Source organism: Scophthalmus maximus, chromosome 12 (genome assembly GCF_022379125.1).
Source record: "Scophthalmus maximus strain ysfricsl-2021 chromosome 12, ASM2237912v1, whole genome shotgun sequence".
Taxonomy (NCBI): Eukaryota; Metazoa; Chordata; class Actinopteri; order Pleuronectiformes; family Scophthalmidae; genus Scophthalmus; species Scophthalmus maximus.
The window spans coordinates 4,123,769-4,144,102 of record NC_061526.1 but is presented as its reverse complement, the minus strand read 5'-3'; the positions used below and the strand labels follow the sequence as shown (position 1 = coordinate 4,144,102).

The 20,334-nt window shown below is 41.7% G+C and overlaps 1 protein-coding gene and 1 long non-coding RNA gene across 4 annotated transcripts in view; one reads left to right on the top strand and one right to left on the bottom strand.

The window, feature by feature from the left end:
* LOC118319041 overlaps nt 1–20,334 on the top strand; it is an 85,166-nt gene that overhangs the window by 5,993 nt on the left and 58,839 nt on the right. For all 3 annotated transcript variants that reach the window (XR_004795898.2, XR_007031748.1, XR_004795895.2), the window contains exon 4: nt 5,083–5,177. This is a non-coding gene — a long non-coding RNA (uncharacterized LOC118319041). The remainder of the gene's footprint in view (nt 1–5,082; nt 5,178–20,334) is intronic.
* On the bottom strand, nt 17,970–19,814 carry LOC118319030 (homeobox protein HMX2-like). Its single transcript, XM_035649082.2, has 2 exons — nt 19,462–19,814; nt 17,970–19,186 (listed from the first exon to the last, which is right to left on the bottom strand). The coding sequence occupies exons 1-2, from the start codon at nt 19,676–19,678 to the stop codon at nt 18,624–18,626; spliced, it is 780 nt and encodes a 259-aa protein (XP_035504975.1). The 5' UTR covers nt 19,679–19,814; the 3' UTR covers nt 17,970–18,623.

The window sequence follows — 20,334 nt, the reverse complement described above, 5'->3', positions numbered from 1 at the left end:
ATGAACACATGTCGGCCATTATTGTGTTATGATTTTTAATTCTTTAAATTTATCTGTATTGGCCAGAAAAAACAGCCTTTGTGCCAAAGTGGAATTCTAGTCATACAGTAGTGGAAACTAGTCCCATAATTAAATAATGTGTACCTGTAGTGAATAGTGCTTTGTAGCTTAAATAATCTCATCAGCACAGTCTTCACATTTCATTTCAGCTTCCTAAGGAACTGAGAATTTAAAGGCACAAATCATTTCCCCTCCTTGTCATCATCAATCATAATTACGCAACAATTTCTTCACCTTGGATCAATTTGTGCCATTGAGATCAAACAGTGGCGTTAATGGGTTGCCCAGATCTCCAGAAGGTAATCTATATCATGTGGTGTGAGCGGCGGCCTTTCAAGCCTCGAGTCAGCTCACACTGCTTATTGTTTGTCACCGCAACAGTTTTTCCCTGCAGCTAAGATGTAAATATATTCTTTTGTCCCTTCCACATGGTTGATCCCACTCGTGGTCATGTACCGTTGATCCTCATGGTTACTGACTATGTACAAATTCAACTAATGACTATGTTTTTTTTTTTTTTAGATGAACACAATAACTGTATGCCGTGACAAACATCTTAAGAAAAAAAAAATGTATTTAAAATGGGACACCAAATTTTGCATGATAAAAATATCTGCTTTGTAAATGTGTTTAGGCCACTAATCGCTATTGACAAGGGAACAAGCTCGAATCATCATTAGTTCACTCACAACACAAACTGGGTCTTCAAAGGTTTCACCCACGGTGCAATTACACCAAATTACTCTCACCACTGGAGTCGGCGAGGGGCTCTGTTTTCAACCCACTCTTCCTGTGCACAGGATGTTTCAAAATGCTGCGAGTGGATGCTGTGCAAATGGTACAGGGAGGAAACGCTGCACAGTGTCATGCCAATCATGAAAGCTAGGCGCAACAGTGGACAGCGCTTCAAACAAAAGTGCAATAAACATCTAAAAAGATTCATAGACAACCATATTGAAGAGGGGATGTAACAGTGCTACAGATTTTTCAACAACTTGCTGCTACAATCGGACGGGCAACCTCAACTGTTACTACTTCATGCTTTGTTGTTACATTGTTTTCTCCATCCTCCAAACTGAGATAAAACCAAAACTAAACATGAAGCTTCACTCTTGACCTTGAAAGGGCCTCGGCAAAACAATGTCAACTCAAGGTCCACATACTAGCCTTTTTCCAGGGCTTTCAGCCGTAACTCAAAAGTACTTTAGATGAAATCATAACCGCTCCTCTTCTGTCAACAGGTCCGTGGAAAGCCAACCACACTGATGACGATGTGTGTTATAGCAGAAAGCTCTCGAAAAAGCTACCAAGCAGCAGTAGTAGTAGTTTGGGTTATTTTGTCACTCAGCATTTTTATTTAAGTAGGTGGCAATTGCGTTGGTAATTTTGGCTACTTTTTGGGTGCATGACTTAAAATCAGCATTATAATTCTAAGGAACTGGCTCTTCCTCTCCTCAATATAGTAAAGAGTGACGCATGATGTTTTTTCTGAAGTCTTGTTTGAAGCTGTTTTCAGACATGATCGCGTCAAAATTGGGTCCGAACATATATATACATATACGTGTAAATAATGATACGTGGTTCTTAAAAGTGGCTGCAGCTTGAGCAAATATGAATCCTTGTTCAAATCTGACATAGAACTGGCAAATTGTGCATGACGTGTGTGTGTGTGTGTGTGTGTGTGTGTGTGTGTGTGTGTGTGTGTGTGTGTGTGTGTGTGTGTGTGTGTGTGTGTGTGTGTGTGTGTGTGTGTGTGTGTGTGTGTGTGTGTGTGTGTGTGTGTGTGTGTGTGTGTGTGTGTGTGTGTGTGTGTGTGACATAGCTGACTCTGCATTCATTTTTCGCGCAAAGTTTGGCTGCCAAAGTCTGCCATCTTCCGCCAGACAAACTTTTTGCATGAAAACTTGTGAAGTAGCCGGCAGAACGAAGACACGACATGAGAGCAAAATCCACGTTGCTTTAATCGGTTTAGCTTCTGCAGAATGAGACCAAACACTTGGACAATGAATTAAAAGACCAATCGTGCTGGACTCCTCCGCCAATTCCATCACATCATTGCAAATTGCTCTGAACCACATCATGAAGTCTCAGTGCTTAAAAGGCCTTAGCATGCATACCCAGGAGGTGTAACACTATAGTGCTGGGAAGTACTGTAAGGAACCGACTGCGGCACATGAAAGGGCATGAGCCTTACACGATGTGTTTGTAGTTAGCAGCGGGCGGTTGTTTCTTACCCCCATGTACTGTAGTTTAAGCACCCTGTCACTTTAAACTAGCAAGATCTGATATTTTGCTGGGTGACTGCTGAGAATGCTAATGCCTTGGAAGTTGTATCCTGTGGCTCTTTTTGGCTCAAATTAAACCCAGGGAGGCACGAGGACGAGCCAAGCGGCAGAAAATGCCCACTCGAGAAAAGGCTGGTAATGTAATCTTTCAACAAGTTTGTGTGGGATCACAGAGTGGGTAATACAGACGCACACAATTCATATATTTAAAATCCATAAGTCATTTAGAGGTCTATATCAAAGAGATGAAGATTGTTGTCGTCCAGGAATGAATACCTCAGAGTCTTAGTGGACAATTTGGCCACTTGTTTACTTTTGCTGAAAGACGGTGTTGATTTTTTTTTATTTTTTATTTTTTATAGTGAGGCTCTCTGTTGGTCTGAAGCCCCCAGAGCTACACGATCTCATTTCGCTTTCATGAGTTCTTGTCCTTTAGCTCTGAACTATTAAGTCAACTTCACAAACTAAAGTGGACCTTGTTCAGCAAAATAACCTTGTGGCGTTTTAAATGAATATGAATGTTCACTGTATTCAATAAGTTAATGTGAAATCTGGGCTGAATAGGCTGTGTTTGAGACCAAATGGAAGGACTTACAACAATATTTATTAAGGTTAGCAACAGTTAAAGACTCCGCGGTCATTAGACTCCCATCGATGTGATGCATCTTCATTAAGCGGAGGCTCATATGACAATGGCAGACTAAAACACACAAAGTCTAGACACTAGTGGTGGTGGTGGAGTAGAGCTGGCAGGTGGTCTCTGGGAACCTTGACTTTGATGATGGGGAGGTTTAGTAGGTCTGAAAGAAAGATAGATAGAATTGCAGGACTGAAATAGAATCCAAACAGCAGCATCCAAGGACCGATTGGCTTCAGTAGACTCAGGCAGAAGGATCACTGGTCGGATGGTAACAGTGTAGGAGAATGGAAGTAACAGATCTTCCTTAATGAAACGTCGCCCAAGCTAAATTTGTGTAGGCCAAATTCTAAGAAAAATGATCTCTACACATTTAACCTTTCTAATTGATTTTTTTTGCCTCAGGCTGCAGAAAAATAGACGGATTATATTCTCATAACGAGGTTGCTGCCCTAAAATACACCGGCTGATGATGAAGATTTGGCAACTGGTCAAATATTCATGTGAAAGCAGGCAAAGTTTGAGCCATATATTCAGCATATCAGTTGAAAATGTGAACAATATTAACACGCGAGCGTGCATTCTCTCTCAGCAGAAAGCATTATTGTTCTATTTTCATCAGCTCCTGGCAACAACAAAACAACGTATCTGTCAGAACAGCTTTAGTGTTTTGTAGCTCAGAGGAAACACAATGCATTTCATGCACTTGATTGTCACTGTTTATCACAACCAAATCTCAAGCAAAAACAAAAATGATGACGCGTGCGAACAACGCCTGTGAGTTTCGCAACAGGGGGGAAATCAAGATTACATGTTTTTTAGATTGCGGTTATCCAAAAGCCGGAGGTTTTGCACACAGCATCTCCACGAAGCAGTCTTTCCTCATGTCGATTATTAATGACCTGTTTTAAGAGATTTAATTTCCCTCTCCATGATGAATAACTGGTTTCTAATTTCCAAATATGCGGGTGTTTAATGAGGCCTGAGACATTTCATTCTCCTGCTATGATGCCGTCTAGAAAATTGTGCGCCGCTGAGTGTAATCATGCAACGCTATCTGGCACAGACAACACTCTGGCTGCAGCGAGGCAAAACCTGCAGCCCAGGACTGCTCCACTTACGGGCGGCTGATGTGAGGGGAGCAGACAGGCGAGAGTGGAAAGCCCTCCAGTCATGCAAAATGCAAAAGAAATATGACTTTATTACAGCTCCCTAATGGTGACATAACAATCTGTTCAGCCACTTCCCTGCAAATCTCAGAGCATTCTGGGAGAGTGCTCCGGTCCGCGGGACGGGGCGGGTTTGAAAGTCCCCCTGTGTGAGTGAGTTTAAACATCATCGAGTTTGAAATATGGCTTTGAGCAGCTCATCTGTAACAGCTTTTATATATTTCATTTTTTGGGGTTCTCCGTGTCATAGCAATAATTGGTCCTGACGGACAAAAACAATGCACAAACTGCTGTCTGACTGCATGGCTTGTAACACATAACGTTTTATTACCTATTAGCCACTTTAAGAAATAGTGCATCATATTTGGAAATATGCTCATATGATTATTTTTCTGTATGAGATGAGGTAATTGGTACAGGCGACATGTCTGCTGTTAGCATAAAGACTAGAATTGTGGGAAACGGCTTGCCTGGTCGGATTGGATTTCCAGGAAATGCATTCAGTTTTGTAACTTCCTGTGAAACTGTAAATTGTTCCCTGAGCTTGAAGGTGTATTTTGACAGAGTAACGCCATTTTTTCTTTATGCTAAGCTAATCACCACCAAACTTAAGCTCAATAAATTCAACGCTCTGACATTTAACACTCATCTAACTGATGTGTTTTTAAGTTTCATTTGGACAAATGTATGGTGTTCTGTATTTAAGAGCACATAATGCTTCACAAAAGAAAATTGACCTCTTTTACCCTGAATATGTCCAAATATAAAATCGAATATAAAATAAAAATCATCACAGAGCAGCAATACCAACGTTTTTTTGTTTTGACAGCCAGTGATAAATGTTTAACCAGGAGCATTTTGCAGCTGTCTATTTGTGGATTTAAAAGATAAATAAAATGAACACAAACTCTCTTGTTTTCCTCTTTCGCAGGGCGGTGGAATTAAAGAGGTGAATAATACATGGCTGAGAGCATCCGTCTGCCCGAAACTGCATCTTCTCTTGGACACCAGGGGATTTGAAGGCAAGTAAGCGCAGATATTTATGAAGCGTTGTTTGAGTTCAGGGGAAACGCTGAAGAAACGCTGCTGTCGAGTCACCTTGCTACCGCTCACCTGATTCTTAAAGCTCCACGCTTTGCAAACACAGAAAACACAGGGAATCTACGCTTTGGCTTGGTAGTTTTGAACCTCCATCTCTAATAGAAGATGGAGTTTGGCTTTTTATTGTCTCACTGATGTTATTGTTGAAAAAAATACAAGGAAAGATACTTTATGTGTGAATGGGAAACGCCTGAGAGCAAAACTTTGACCGGCTTAGGCAGAGGCACTCTAATACTGTGGATTGTTGACAACATGGGTGAGATGTCACTGAATGTTACAGATGGCCCAGTATATATCTTTAGCTTTGGGAATATTTTGAATAACTAGTTCAGAACTAGCTGATAGTAATTAGACTTCTTCCGTTTGCATTGTTACGGAATCTCTACTCAATATCAGATCTTAATTCCATTTTTTAGTCCAGAAGCAAATAACCGCTCTTGTTCTTTTCTTTCTTTTCACATCTGTTCATTTTCCATCAGCAACAATATTTCCGAGCACTTCTCCGCCTGGGAAGTTTTAATCTGTGATTTCCAAAGGCTTGTACAGTTTGTTCCTGAGCTTCTCATTTATGAAAATCACAGACAAACACGCATATTACGCCTTCAGTGAATACTCTAGTATCCGTAATAATACATTAATAGTAGATTTAGAGTGCAGAGCAAAAGGTCCATGAAATTGCATGATTTTTTTGTGGGTTTTTTTGACGTAGACATTTGATGACAGTCTTAAGTGGCTGTGAACTGTGACCTTTTCAGCACATTGTTTGTCTTGGCTGATGAGTAATGTCGACTGGCGTGCTGATGGCGGCTCCGATGGCAGCTGACAGGTTTTATGAGTCCTTTGAGCGTCAGATCATGATGTTGATGAGAGCTCCACCCCAGGCCGCTGTCAGGCTGCATCCACTTGTTGACTGTAATGTACCGAGCGGAAGATGCTCGATCCGCCCTCACCGCTGCGAGCAGATACAGTAGTTTTAAAAAAAATCATTTTGTGCATTAATGGATTGCGATTCGTTGACCTCGTTGTAAAGTGGCTGGCTTTTCTGCATGAAGTATGATAGCTGAGTGTCCATCATGGCAGTAGGTCATGGAGCAGTTGGTTTGGCCGCACCGTCTGTATCGGCATATCACTCGGAGCCACTGGCTTTGTGTCAGATGAGTTGGTTCACACAGAAATGATCGGGCTGTTACAAATTGCGTTTCAGACGAGATTCCAACAAGGAAGAAAGCTGGTGAACAGGGTCAGAGCTTCTGGCACCGAGGCGGCGTCACAGTTTAGCTCTGAAGTGACGGGCGCTGCTTCAGAACCTTCTGAAAATACTAATACTGTCTCTTATGACGGCTAATGTGTGTCCCACTGCCACAAAATGATTTAACTCATCACTAAGTGAGGTTTTATTTGTTCCACTTGTTTAAGGTGTTCAGTTAGGGCTTTTATTCAGAGTGACTCCCAGCAGTCATCAGTTAGGTTTTAACAAAACCTCAGTTGGTGACAGTCATGATATAACAACGTTTTAACCCTTTGAATGAAAACACCATAGTTGATAATACAGAATAAATGACAGAGTAAAACATGTGGATTTCAGTTTCCAAATCAGCTTTTCTGAAATGTATGCACTGTATTTGTTTGTGTTAAAGATTTTAAACCAGGCCAAGGTTTAGGACTTTTACTGCAGCCTGCCACCAGGGGGCAGACCTAATGTTTTGCCTTCACTTAACATCTTTATTTGCAGTCTATGCGGGTGTCAACACAGCAGATACCCTCTAGTTTTCTACGGTCTGTTTTTTCCCCTCCAAATCCTGCGGTTTTACTGGACAATCTCTTGCTGTTTTGCTACGACTGTGATACGGCGTGTAAAATGTCACGTTGTCGGAGTCAAGCTGTTGACTCATGTTGTCTGCTTTACTGCCGTTGAGACGAAAGGCAGTGTCTCAGCAGCTGTTGTTTAATGGCACTCCCGGTACTCCTCAGCCGTATGTAATGGTTTAACTGCAGCGATGACACAGTCTGTTTAAGAGCCGCAGGTGCATCTACCTGGCAGGCAGCCACTCGGGCTATTAGCTCACAATCCAATGATCCCTATTCGGGGAGTAGTTGTCCTTTTTACTGCATCGACGCAAGCTCTGCTTGTATTGGACTCAGCCGCTGATTGCTCAGTGATTTGTGTGTTTACAGATGATAAATTCCCATGACTGAGCTGTTGCACTTTAGATGTGGGGCTGTCACACTGGATGAGCTGAGCGATGCGCAGCTGCTCAGCCCTCGGGGTCGGAGCCCGAGCTGGGAGCACATGCTTGCCAGTTCAGGAGGAAGCTGCGCAGTCGGTTGCATTTTTTGCGGTGAGAGATGTGGGTCAAGTTGTGTTCCCAGTCGCCAACAGCCTGGAAGACGAGGGTAAATCGGCAGGAAATACACCAGCAGTCGATACACTGTCACTTTCACACGACATTATAATATTGAGTCAGCAGTTTGTATGGAACAACGCCGACATTTCCTATTTTTTTCATGTGTTATCTGATCTCTTATTCACATATCTGGCAAGTAGACGGTATGTAAACCAACAGAACCCGAAATCAAGAACTCCAGCGCTGAGAAAAGACTATATACGCTAGTTATATCAACTTTCTGGGCACTGTTATTTACACATATATCTTACATGTCATTCGCCTCGCACCTAACAGTCTTCTACTAATTCTTATCGTGGGAAGTTGGTCCACGCTTGTAAAAGATATCTGCCATAGAACCTATGCTAGCAGGTAATCGATACGGCCAGCCATCTTGCTTCTACTGTTTACCTTCATTGTACGTCCCTCTGTCGCGTCCTCCTCTGATGACACGTCCGTGATTACAATGGTTACGCGCAAAGCTGGTGGAAACCAATCATATTAACAAAAGTTCTCCCACTTGTTAAGGTAATTAAAACCCTTTGGATCATTTGAGAAAATGCCTCTTCACTAAGCCATAAAAAGGAGCTCGTTAAAAGTTGAGATAAATGATATTCACCAGATTGTCACACACTCCATAATGTTAGGGGACAACTGGGTCTGAAAGGTCAACTAGCCTCTGGCCACTGAGGGCAAAGCAGAACAGTGAGTAAGTGTTTTAAAGGAGCAGATTTCTTGCTTTAGGCAGACCTCACATCACTGTGGTGTCAAAGACAAGAATGAGTTGTAAGAAGAAAGTAGTTCTCTAATTACCTCCGCCATGGAGGTTGTGTGATTGGTTCGGTTTTTGTTTGCAGGATTTCTCAAAAAGTAATGGACCAATTTGATTGAAAATTTCATCGAAGATGGGTCTCGGCCATGGTCACAGGGGATCCAGGAATGTTTTGAAAGAATCGTCACCATAGTGAGATAGGGCAAAACTTGGCATTTTTGTAAAATATGTAAATCAGATGGAGATGGCAATGCAGTTTTTGGGTAAGACAGCATATAGGTGGGGGATTTCTCAGCCTTGGTGGAGGTCTGCGCTTTTCTGAGTGCTCTGGTTTAATATTTCACAGTACGTGGGTGTGAGATGGTCATATTTTATTCAACATCATAGTCAAAGTCTGATTGATTGACAGAATTGCCTTGATGTCACTCTCATAAAAAAGAAATCTCTAAATTACAAATGACAGAAACGTCTCTAACGCTTGACATTATGCTTGTAAGATAGTAAGATGCTGATTGAGAAAATAGGCTTTTAAATTAAATTGATGAATGAGGAGCATGTTTGAAGATTAATCGGTAAAATCATATGGTCTCGACCAGTCACATGCAGGCCGCTGTCCTCGATTTACTATATGGAACTTTAAGACCATGGTGAGAAACACTGATCAACACATTCAAATTGTTTGTTTTTTTAAATGATGTGATACAGGAGCACAATTAAAGAGCATGATGAGCATTTCAGATTTCATCCTGGCCCTGAGCAGAAATACGAAAAGTCATTATCGAGCAACTAATAACTCGCTATTGGTCAGAACACGAATCCCTGACGACTAAGAAACTGATATGTCCACATTCACACACGCGCACACACACACTCACACTCACACACTCGCGCGCGCGCGCGCGCACACACACAAAAAAGCGATGCACATGTTTGAGCGCCCATGCAGAGACACATTTATTCCGGGGCGAGCGTACACAGACTCTGTGCCTCTCTGTTGTGCGTTTGTCACCGAAGCTTCTTTCCGATTCAGTCGATAGGGCTTCCATTAAGAGGGGGTAGGCTGTCAAAGCAACCTGTGACCTCCCCTCGCCCTCTTGGAGCCCACTGGCCTGTGATGTCCGTATCAATATGAATTTCAGCCCCTTCGCAGCTATCAGCTGCAATTCCCAGTGTCCATTAGTCTCAAATATCTGTTTCCTCCAACTTGTACTATTGATTACCGGTGTGTCTTCTGCTCAGTGCGCGGACGCTGATCTTAAAGATGGGGGGGGTGCATCGCACACGTTTTTTGGAATATGTATTCTACTTATTAAATGCTTTCCATAGCCTCCGTCACTCTGAGTGATACTTTCACTTTCATCCGTGCTCGGTTTTTTGCCTTGCGGCTGTGTGAAGCAGCTTGCCAGCTGATCCCGAGGTCAGATGACATGCAGTTTGAAGTTGGCTAGATCGGTGCCCTCGAAGGTCAGGGCTTTTCATCTCGGAGGCCACAATGAAGTGACCTGTTGTTGTCATAAACGGTGGAAAATCACAGCAAATATTGAAACACACAATATGGTCACATCTCCCTAGTGATTATGAAGTCCCCGTTTTTCCCCCCCAAAATACATCTGTTACTAAAAAGGTGTCGTGATGGTCTGATAATGACTAACGCTTCAATTTTCAATTTTTACAAGTAAAGTTATTTCTATAGAAAACAGAAAAAAGGATTGTGCTGGTGAGATTAAAATCTCACTTTAAATGAACAATAACTAACTGTATTTTATCAATGAAGAAACCAACAAATAAATAAGAATAATTGAGGCCACAATATACAGAATTCCAGTTGTTATGATAGAAATATTTTATATTTAGAGAACGGAAGGTTGTCCTGCCATATAATGGCACTTATTCTCATGTTTCTGATTGAGAACTGACAGAAAGTGATCTTCATATATTCATTACTGTAAAAATGTGTTTATTTGAAATATTTATATTAAAAATAGATCATTTAAATAATTTAAGCTTGGGGCTGAGTGTTCTGTTGACTACTTAATGTCGCAGGTATGGCTTCTCATGATAAGGTTTTCCCAGTGTCCCAAACAATATTCCAGTGAACTAAAATTGCAGTGAATTAACAAACCTTTGTGATGAAAACTACTGTCCTCTTTGATAATACCAGTAGATTACCACAAACTGAATTAAGGTAATTTGAAGTCAACCTGATTTGTTTTAATGGAATTTTTTTTATGGATAAAATGTATATTTTGGGGTTTTCCTTGTGGTGCAACAGCCCCCACTTTTCCATGTCATTCCCCCATCACTCTCTCCGCTCGTTTTCATCCATCCATTAGCTCTACACATTATCCTTAAGGGGGTTGTGGGGCCCCTCCTTTACTTTCATGTTTGTACTATCAGGTGCTAAATAATTAAAATGCATGAAATAAATCTCAAATTTACATTTTCTTGAAAAGGGCCTGTAGTAAATTCACATGGAAGCAAACAAAGTAGGTCATTTAAAACTAAGGGGATGATATGGTATGGTCTCTATGGTATTTTATTGATCAAAAATTGCACATATGACTATTTTCTTCCAAGAACCCTTAAGAAAACAATGGTTACATAAAGCCATATACACAAAATCTGACATGCTGAAGCAAGTTTGGTTATTTACACACTTGATTTCCAATCAAACAACTTGACCTCAGTTTTGGCCAAGTTGAAAGGGAGTTACTGTATTAGAACAGTTTGTTCCAATTTCCGTAATGGCACTTGTTTCCAATGGAAATGCAAAAGCAGTTTCCTCCAGGTGCCTTTGTCCTCCTTGCGGCTCCCTCCCCACTCCAGACTCCAGTATTTCCAAAGTGTGAAGATCATATGCTGACATTTGGTGGCTCCTCACTGCCATGACATGTTTGCCACTAGGGAGCCTTTTGGCATGAGATATTAGATATTCCTTTACACAGTAGCCCGGGTCCCTGCGAGACTAAGATGCATGACCTTTGACTTTATTTATGTCGTTGCCACTCATGCAGGACCTTTTCATCAGATACGGTCATTGTAATCCCTCAGCCCCCATTCAATTTACAGAGGCACTCTGTCACTGCAGACCACTAAAGTCGACAGAATTAATGGATCAATAGCCCCTCTGAAAGCCTGGCGGGAGGGTCCAGATTCCCCCCAGTCACTATCAAGTTACGGGTCATAATGAATGGGGTGTTGTTTATGTTGTAAAGTGTAGCGTCACCGAGTCCTTTGAACAAACCACCCTGTTAGCCAGTGCTTAGTACACAACAGAGTTTTCAGGGACTCTGTAAAATGGAAATATGGAGAAAAAAAAAGACCACTTTTTAATAATGCACTTATTTTAATTAACTAATGCATCTCGTGTTTCTTAATGGCTCATGAATTTTTATAAGCTAAAACCATCGTTTCTGTTGCCAGGTTGTGAAAACTCACTGGTGGTTGTTTATTCTGCCTCCGCGTTGAACTTCCTTTGTCTTTTCACATCTTTGTTTCATCAGTAAGACAAAGACCATCCAGTGGTCTAAGTTGCGACTTAACCACCGAAAAAGCAACTCTGAAGAATTTGGGCCACAATCCATTTATCTTCATGGGTTATTGCAAAAAATACTGTTTTTGTTAATTTTACTGTCTAAGGGCCTTATTTTTTTTTTTTTAGAAAGTTACAAATACGGGGGACAATTTGTCACTGACCAGTGAAAAACTATGAATGTCGAGATTTTGATTTTTTTGGATTAATGGGTTGAGAAAACTTCAATGTCTTTACGAACCAACTAAACCCACTGAATTATCGAAAAATAATTAAAAGAAAGCGGGTTTTTTTCTTAGCGCATACTAAGAATATGATATTTTTCACAATACAGCAAAGCATGGACATTTATAATGATAAATACTAGTCAAACTGAATTTTCCATAATATGGCATCCTTTTTAATAAGTGCGTCTTATTAAAAAGAGGTACCAGAAATATTGAACAAAACCTTAATACAAATAAGAAGTGTATTCAAGGTCTAGAGCAGGAAAACAAGCTTCATATTCAAGAGTTAAACAGAACAAATGTCCTATTTGTTAATCTGAAACACCTATTTTACTCTTTCAGAATTACATTGACAATATCATATTGTAGTTCAATTTTGGCAATACAACAATTGGCACCCTTTCAAACCATTACCTCAGTTTTCTGTCACTCTCCACTGTTTACTACAGTACATGTGCCAAGATGAGTCTTAAAGGCACAATGTGTCATTTTCTACCACTAGGGGGCTCTCAGTCACAACATTGCAGACAGCTTCTCCCGGTTCCTTCATTATTTATTGTTCAGGAGGTTTTTATCTATAACTTAATTATCCACAGAGGTCTCTTCCAAAACAAACAAACCTGCTGATTGATCCGGTACAACACTCCGTCGTTGTTTGGCCGAGCTGCCGCTAATGTTTGCCCAGTTTGGCTTTTAACATTCAGGCGTCCAGTGGCTACGATCTTTCGTCTGATTAAAGAATACAGTTAAAGACAACTCAAGTGTATAATCAAAATGGTTAAAACTGGATAACAGGTCAATTTTAACTTCTTGCGGACAACCACAGTGCTGACCCATGCGCAAACCGTTACTCTTGATTGAAATGATAAATTTCTCAAGGTTTGAAAATTGCTGGATGCAACAAACTCAACAAAATATAAAACATTAGTCCAATTGTCTTCACACATTTTAATGGGGAGGAGTCGCATGATGATGCAAAAAATGCTTTTATAGTATTTTGCAGCAGTTACCTCTCAGCTCGAATACATCATGTTAACAAAATGAAACACAGCCGTCCCAGTTAGTGGCCACCGCAGCGTCGGATCCAGCCTATCTCGGGGCGGCATTTACAGTAATTGGTAGTAATTATAAATCCCGTCTGAGAATGCACAATGAAAGCTTGCGGCGCAACGAGTCTGTTGGTGCCAAGTAGTGTGAATTCAGATTAATGGCTCATTATCAGGCTTTATTTAACAACGATTCATACGTGCGGATCCGGTTACAAACAGGGCCAGTGGTAAATGATTGATATGGAAATCCCAATCAAAGCTGACACTCAGCGTCAAGGAGATGAAATTGGGTCTGACAACATTTCAGCCTCTTTGGGACGAGGGCGAGATGAAGATCCTGTAGCCAACACACACACGCACACGCGCAGGCCACAATGAGGTAGTAATATGACTGCAGTTTGTGCAAACATAGGTCTCCATTTACCTCCTCAGTCTTCTCAGTGTGATCTAAAACGACTTATCCAAACTTCACAGGGTCTTTCGATGGCACCTCCGAAGGTGGAATGAAGCCGTGGCGGTCAGGTCACGTCTCCACATATTTGCATGCTGGTATAGCATGAGAGAAACTCCCCCCAAAATCTTTCAGCGGGACCACATTATCACTTGCAATTTGGGATCAATGATTTCAAACAATAGCTCTCTGCATTCATACATTTAGAATTGAATGGAAACCATGTGCTGCGCGTGTTACTGATGGTCATGCTGGAGAAACGCGCTGACAGCTCTGGAACGGCCTTGAGGTGCACATCAGCCCCGAATACCTCTGCCAGACTCGCAGCTCTATTCCTTTTTGTAGAAGAAAAAACCTCCAACCCGTCACTGTTGCCACTGTTGGCAGTAAGTCAATCGCATGTATTAAACTACCCCACAATGCTCGCCAGTCATCGATAGCCCTAAATGAGTGCATATGGTGTCTTGGCTTTGGGCGTCTTTTTGATCAGGTCGAGATTTTAATGGATTTTTCTTTGCCTCTGACAGACGAGGCCGGCTCGGGGCAGAATGCGAGCAGCCGGTGGGGTCATTTGAACCTTGTGGTTGCGGAGCAGAGTGCTGAGACACAAAGAGCCAACGCTGCGTTCACAAGTGTCCGACAGCGGGGAGAGTCAGGAAGTCTGGCGACTGTAAACCCCACCCGACCCCGGCCCCACCCCCACTACCCATCACCCATCTCAGACACACTCCAAGACACGCCGAGTGGGCACTCCGTCACACAAACCTGTTAATACTGCACTTGTGAGGACATTTGTACTCACTTGCAGTCATTATCTGCCGACTTCTAATCTCCCCATTTATAAACCTTTAACCTAGTCGTCATAATTATAACATTTAATGAACAATCCCTAGTCCACATGTAAACAGACCAGTAAAACAGAATCAACGTCACTAAATAAATCTCAATTATTGGTGTTTCATGTTTAATTATTATTGTTACATTAGTAATATTGGTAATTGCATGAGTAAAATAGGTCTTCTGTAACCAAACTATTCATTCAAATTCTCACACGCACGCACACACACACACACACACACACACACACACACACACACATACACACACACACACACACACACACACGCACTTGAGCTAAATGCACAAACTTGCAGGTCGGATTTTACAGGTTGAAACTTAGAATATATTTTAAAACACTTTAAATCCATATATAAAAAAACACTCGACTGCGGCTTTGACCATATACCCTATAATTGAGGTCTTGATATAGATATGTTGAGTAATACTGTATTGACAGATTGCAAATTTTTCCGTTTTGCACATTCTTCTATGTATTCTAACTTTTTTTTTACCATATTTAATTTTGCTGTGTTGTTTTTCACTTTCTGCTCTTCTCCTAGTACTTAAAGTATTAAGTGTTTAATTTGTTTTGTTATGGATGCCGAAACACCAAAGCAAATTCCTTGTATTTGAAAACATACTTGGCAATAAACACATGATTATGATTCGAAAAGATAAAAAAGCTCAAAGTTCAGTGTTTTTAAACGGATCTTGATTCAAAATATATCATATTTAGAATATTTCAAACTTTATTTGAACATGCAAGCTTGCAACGCACACTTTTCAGAAAGTAGAGCTAAAAGTTTACAACACTTATATAACAGGTATATTTATTTTTGCAATACTTTGCATGTCTTGCAGAAATATTCTATTTACATAGAGGTTGACACACAAAATTAGGTAAAATTCACAGCTGCAAAAGTAAAAAAAAAAATGTCATGGACTTTTTTTGTGCTTTTTTTTAGTTCCTAAAATCTCAACTATACCACTATTCTTTTTTTGATTTTAAACATCAGAACGCCATCTGTATCTCCCTCTCTACTCATTTCATTAGGGATGCAACATTTTCAGAATAAAAATGTTCCTCAACTTAACATTAGAGCAACAACTGTACTCATTTCCTTTGTGCAAAAACAACATCCCGCTCCATTGTGGGGAATGATGAGATACAGTACAACTCTACATGCACAGCGAAGGTATACAGGCAGGAATTTAGCAGAGAGAACAACAGATTTGCAGGCAGACTAAGTGGTTGAGTGAACAGGTTAACAGCGACGGGGCCTTGAATGGCTGTGACAGGGAGAAAGCAGCGAGAGGCTCCAGCGGTGAAGGGGGAAGTGACCCGGAAACGGTGTGTAAGTGCAGCTTGCCGGGGCCCTTTAGGAAAAAATCTCTCCAGAAGCACTGATGCAAGTCCACCTAAATACACATTTTCTCTTATTTCTCTTGCTCTCTGTGCAGAGATGCATTACTCGGCAACACTCATGCGCTCTAACGGCAAAGAAAAACAGATTGTGGTGGTGGTGGTGGTGGTGGTGGTGGGTGGGGGGGGACCTCTGACTGTGTTTTCCTCACCAGTCACGCAAACTCCTGATTCTTTATTTGAGCGTATTTTCAACGCTTAACAAACAAACGGCGAGATGTGACGGCCCTATAGCTGTGAAGTCACTGTATGTAAACGGCACGGATTCATACGTTGACAAATCAGCCCGTGGTGTCACAGTGTGACGACCGTAGCTTATACCCTGACCCACCTTAATGGTCGAGTGTTTATTTCTTGTGCTGCATGAAAATGCTGCTGTTGTTGTTGTTGTTACACAAAGCTGATGATGTGTAAATTGATTAACACTAAGTCAGTGTCTACTTGTGCAGTTGTCTGTGTTTCTATGAGGAAGCATTTGTCCAGCCTATTTTTATAACTTCTTTGTTTTAAAACTATAATTTAAGTCAGCAAACAAACTATTTCGTAACTTTTGTTCTGCTTTTGTTCATGGTATATTATTTACACAATATAAAAGAAACCCAAAGAGCGTCAGGGTCCAGAAGCAAAACTGTGATTAACAAATAATATGCATACTTTTAGTCAACCTTATGTTAAATTTAACATTATACTATCAGTTGGCCAAACCTACTTTACACTCGCTTTGTCCCAATGTAGCCTGATCTTTGTGAAACGTATCTTTAGCAATAACTTTCACACTGCTGTCCTCTTATATAATGATATGTTATTATGACTTTTACAGTATCTGGATAAAACATTCAAATTATAAAATTGCAATCAAATGTCAATTTGTTGTATGTTAAACACACTTTAAGCAGTAACTCATGCTGGGACAGAAACTTTTCTACTATATATACTGTATATATATACACACATATATATCTACATATATACATTTATGTAGATTTATAGAAATATACATCTGTGTGTATACATATAAACAGATTGACTGTTTCTGGCAAAGAAATAAACTCGACCTGTGACTCGTTACAAGTGACCCGAAGTCCAGGATCTCAAGCTACTTATGTTTTTAAGCAATAATGCCACATGTAGTCAAATTCTACAAATGGATAACAACTTTTTTTGTCCTTGGTATGAAGTACTTCAACAGGATTTGTCTTTTACCTCACGCTGGTCGCAGTTTTTAAAAACAATCCAAATTGTATTTGGACATTTTTTTAATAATCCCCTGCAGTTTAGGGTAAAGAAATGTTATGCTCCACAGTTTACATTCTTATAGAAGTTAGTAGCAGTATTTTACAGCTTTAGCTTGTCTAACAATCAACAACCATGAATTTAATTTCATGATAGAAAAGAATTGATTCAGCCCTCCGAATCTGAGCAGTTATGAAGTTATGGTTTCAACGGAGAGCGGCTGGGCCTCTGGAAAAGCCTGAGAGCAGATCATGTACTCATGAACCAAACTCTCGAGTCTGCAAATATGGAAACTATTAAATTACAGTTCAGAATCACACAGGCAGCAAAAAAAGAACCGGACCATTACTGACTTTGTCTGTGGGTCTGGACAAGTAAACAGAAGTTGAAGAGCATGTGACAATTTAACACTTCACTGCACGGAGAGAGTCGATGACAACGATGAACACTGAACTTAACTCGGTCCAGACTGTGACGAGAAACTCCAACCAGTTCTGCTCATTCGTTCGTGAAGCAGATCATTTAACCCGGAGCCAATTTTTGTAATGTACAGCAAGTTTTGAACATTGGAGTTTAAAAAAAAAAAAAAGTATTACCCCGAGTTTGGCTCTGCAGAGAAAAAATCTTTGACCTTTCTACACCTTATGAAATAACACTAACGTGCTTTAAACTAAAATATGAATAAAATAAAAATAAAAAAACAATCTGTCTAATCTGGAAATTCGTCTTTTAAAACCACGTCAGACTTGATATAATATGATGTAATCCATCTTTAAGTCAACACACACACACACTGCAACAGCTGCGAATATTTACGCTTTTTTTATTTATTGCAAAATTCATCATTTGCCATGATATAATAACTGTATTCACAGTCGAACAGTCTGTCATATGAAAGATCAAGTGACAACAAACGCGTGTTTTTAACTTTAATGTTAATATTAATAATACAAAATAAAAGGCCATATAAATACAAACGGAAGCGTTTGCTCCACAGAAACTTGGAGATCCCAACGCTAGTGTTGAGAGACGGTGACGAAAAAAAGTATTTGATGAAGCTTTATACTTGAACGTTACATTCAGTCCAGATGACGTTTACTGCGCGAGTAAAGGCATCCGCAATTCATCAACTTTCTCTTCCTCTGCTTTGAAAATATAATAATAATAATAATAATAATAAAAATAACAATAGTGATAGAAATAATAATAATAATGATGATGATGATAATAATAATAATAATAGACATTTAGGGAAGGACAAAAAAAGTGGCACATGCATGTATTTGGATTATATAGTTGATATGTTTACATCAAAGTTTGTAGAATTTTTATAAACAAATCAATATAAAAAAAACCCAATCAAATAAAATAGGTGACCCTCTCATCCGAAGCCCGAACGGGGGGGGGGCTGACTGTCTGTATGTCCACGCAGCCAAAACATCCCAAAACGGAGGAGAAGGTCAGTCCGCGTCGAACAGGCCGAAGTACTTCCCAGCGTTGGAGAAATAGATGTAAGGGGCCGCGTTCGCGGTCGGGTAGATGACGGGGAAGGGCACGGGTAACAAACATCCGCCCAGCAGGCTGCTGTCCTTGTAAAAAGTCGGTAGCTGCGCGTTTTTGCCCGCCGCCTCGGGGAAGTGCTCGGCGGCCAGCGGGCCCTCCATGTCCGTGGACAGCTGCCGCTTCAGCTTGTTGCGGCGGTTCTGGAACCAGATCTTCACCTGCGTCTCGGTGAGCTGCAGCGAGCTGGCGAGGCACGCCCTCTCCGAGCTGCTCAGGTAGCGCTTCATGTCGAACGTGGCCTCCAGCTGAAATATCTGTCTCTTGGAGAAGATGGTGCGCGTCTTCTTCTTCGCCGCGGCGGCTTTGGTGTCGGTGCTGGTCTGCTGCTGCTGCTGCTGCTCCTGCTGCGCCTCGGACGCGTCCTCGGCGCCGTGCGCACTTTGCGCCCCGGGACAGCAGGAGCCGGCGGGCAGCGGCGGCGTGTTGTCCCCGCGGTCCGCACGGTGGACTCTGGGCTTCACTGTGAATGAAGCGGCAAAGTCAAGCACACACTCCCGCCACTCCGTGCGCAAAAACGCACGCGAAAACGGCTGCACACAGTTATTGAGACGATTAATAAAAGATATGAAAACGGCACCCTCCAAGTCAGAGATATTCACCCAGTCATGTTCAGAAACTACTTTTACTCCATACTCAAGTATGTTTACGCATCTACCAGCCTATAAACTATACATACGTGTAGTAATGACTTGGATACATCACTTTGGACAGACATAATTAAATAAGCGGACTTACCTGTCCCATCCGACTCGCTGTCGTGTCTCCTCCGGACGTCCCACACCTCCTCGTACTGCGCTTCGAAATCACCCTTACATCCACTGTCCCCCTGCCTCCTCGCGGCGTCGCGGTCTCCGCCGTCCCGCTGCCTCAGGTTGAGGATGCTGTCGATGGTGAACGTCAAAGAGGCGCTCCGGCTCGTCGGGGCGTCCCCTTTGCTCATGTTCCCCGGCATCGCATCCGCTCCTCCGAGGGGTTCAGGAAACACCGACGTCCCCGGACGCTCCGCGCACCATCGCTCCGCGGCTGCGACTAGCGCGCGCAGGAGCCGGCGCGTCGCTCTTCAACGACCCGGAAGACTGCGGTTTGGCAGCTTTTGATTGGTGTTGGTTAAGGGGCCGATGAGGGCGGGATGCAGGCTTCCCCGTCTGGGCTGCCATATTGTAGCTTTAAACACACACAGAGAGAGAGAGAGAGAGAGAGCGCGCGCGCGCGGGCGGGCGCGAGCGCGAGCGAGCGCCTTTAGGCTACTGACAACATCCAAGACGTTGCATGATTCCAGTTAATGAGAGTTTTCATTTCATTTGGCATATAGCTACAGGGTCACATGAGATTTCCAGGAGTGATGGGTTTCTTTTCATTTCTTTTATTTAGTGACCATATGCCACATTCATATGTCAGCTTCATAACTCTCTGACTGTTGGGGTCACGAGAATATAACGGAACTTAAAAATGGTTTAGGGGCCAACTAGACTCAACTCCAACAGCAGAGCAAAAGTCTTCTTTAATGCAGTAACACTAATTAAGTGTGTGTGTGTGTGTGTGTGTGTGTGTGTGTGTGTGTGTGTGTGTGTGTGTGTGTGTGTGTGTGTGTGTGTGTGTGTGTGTGTG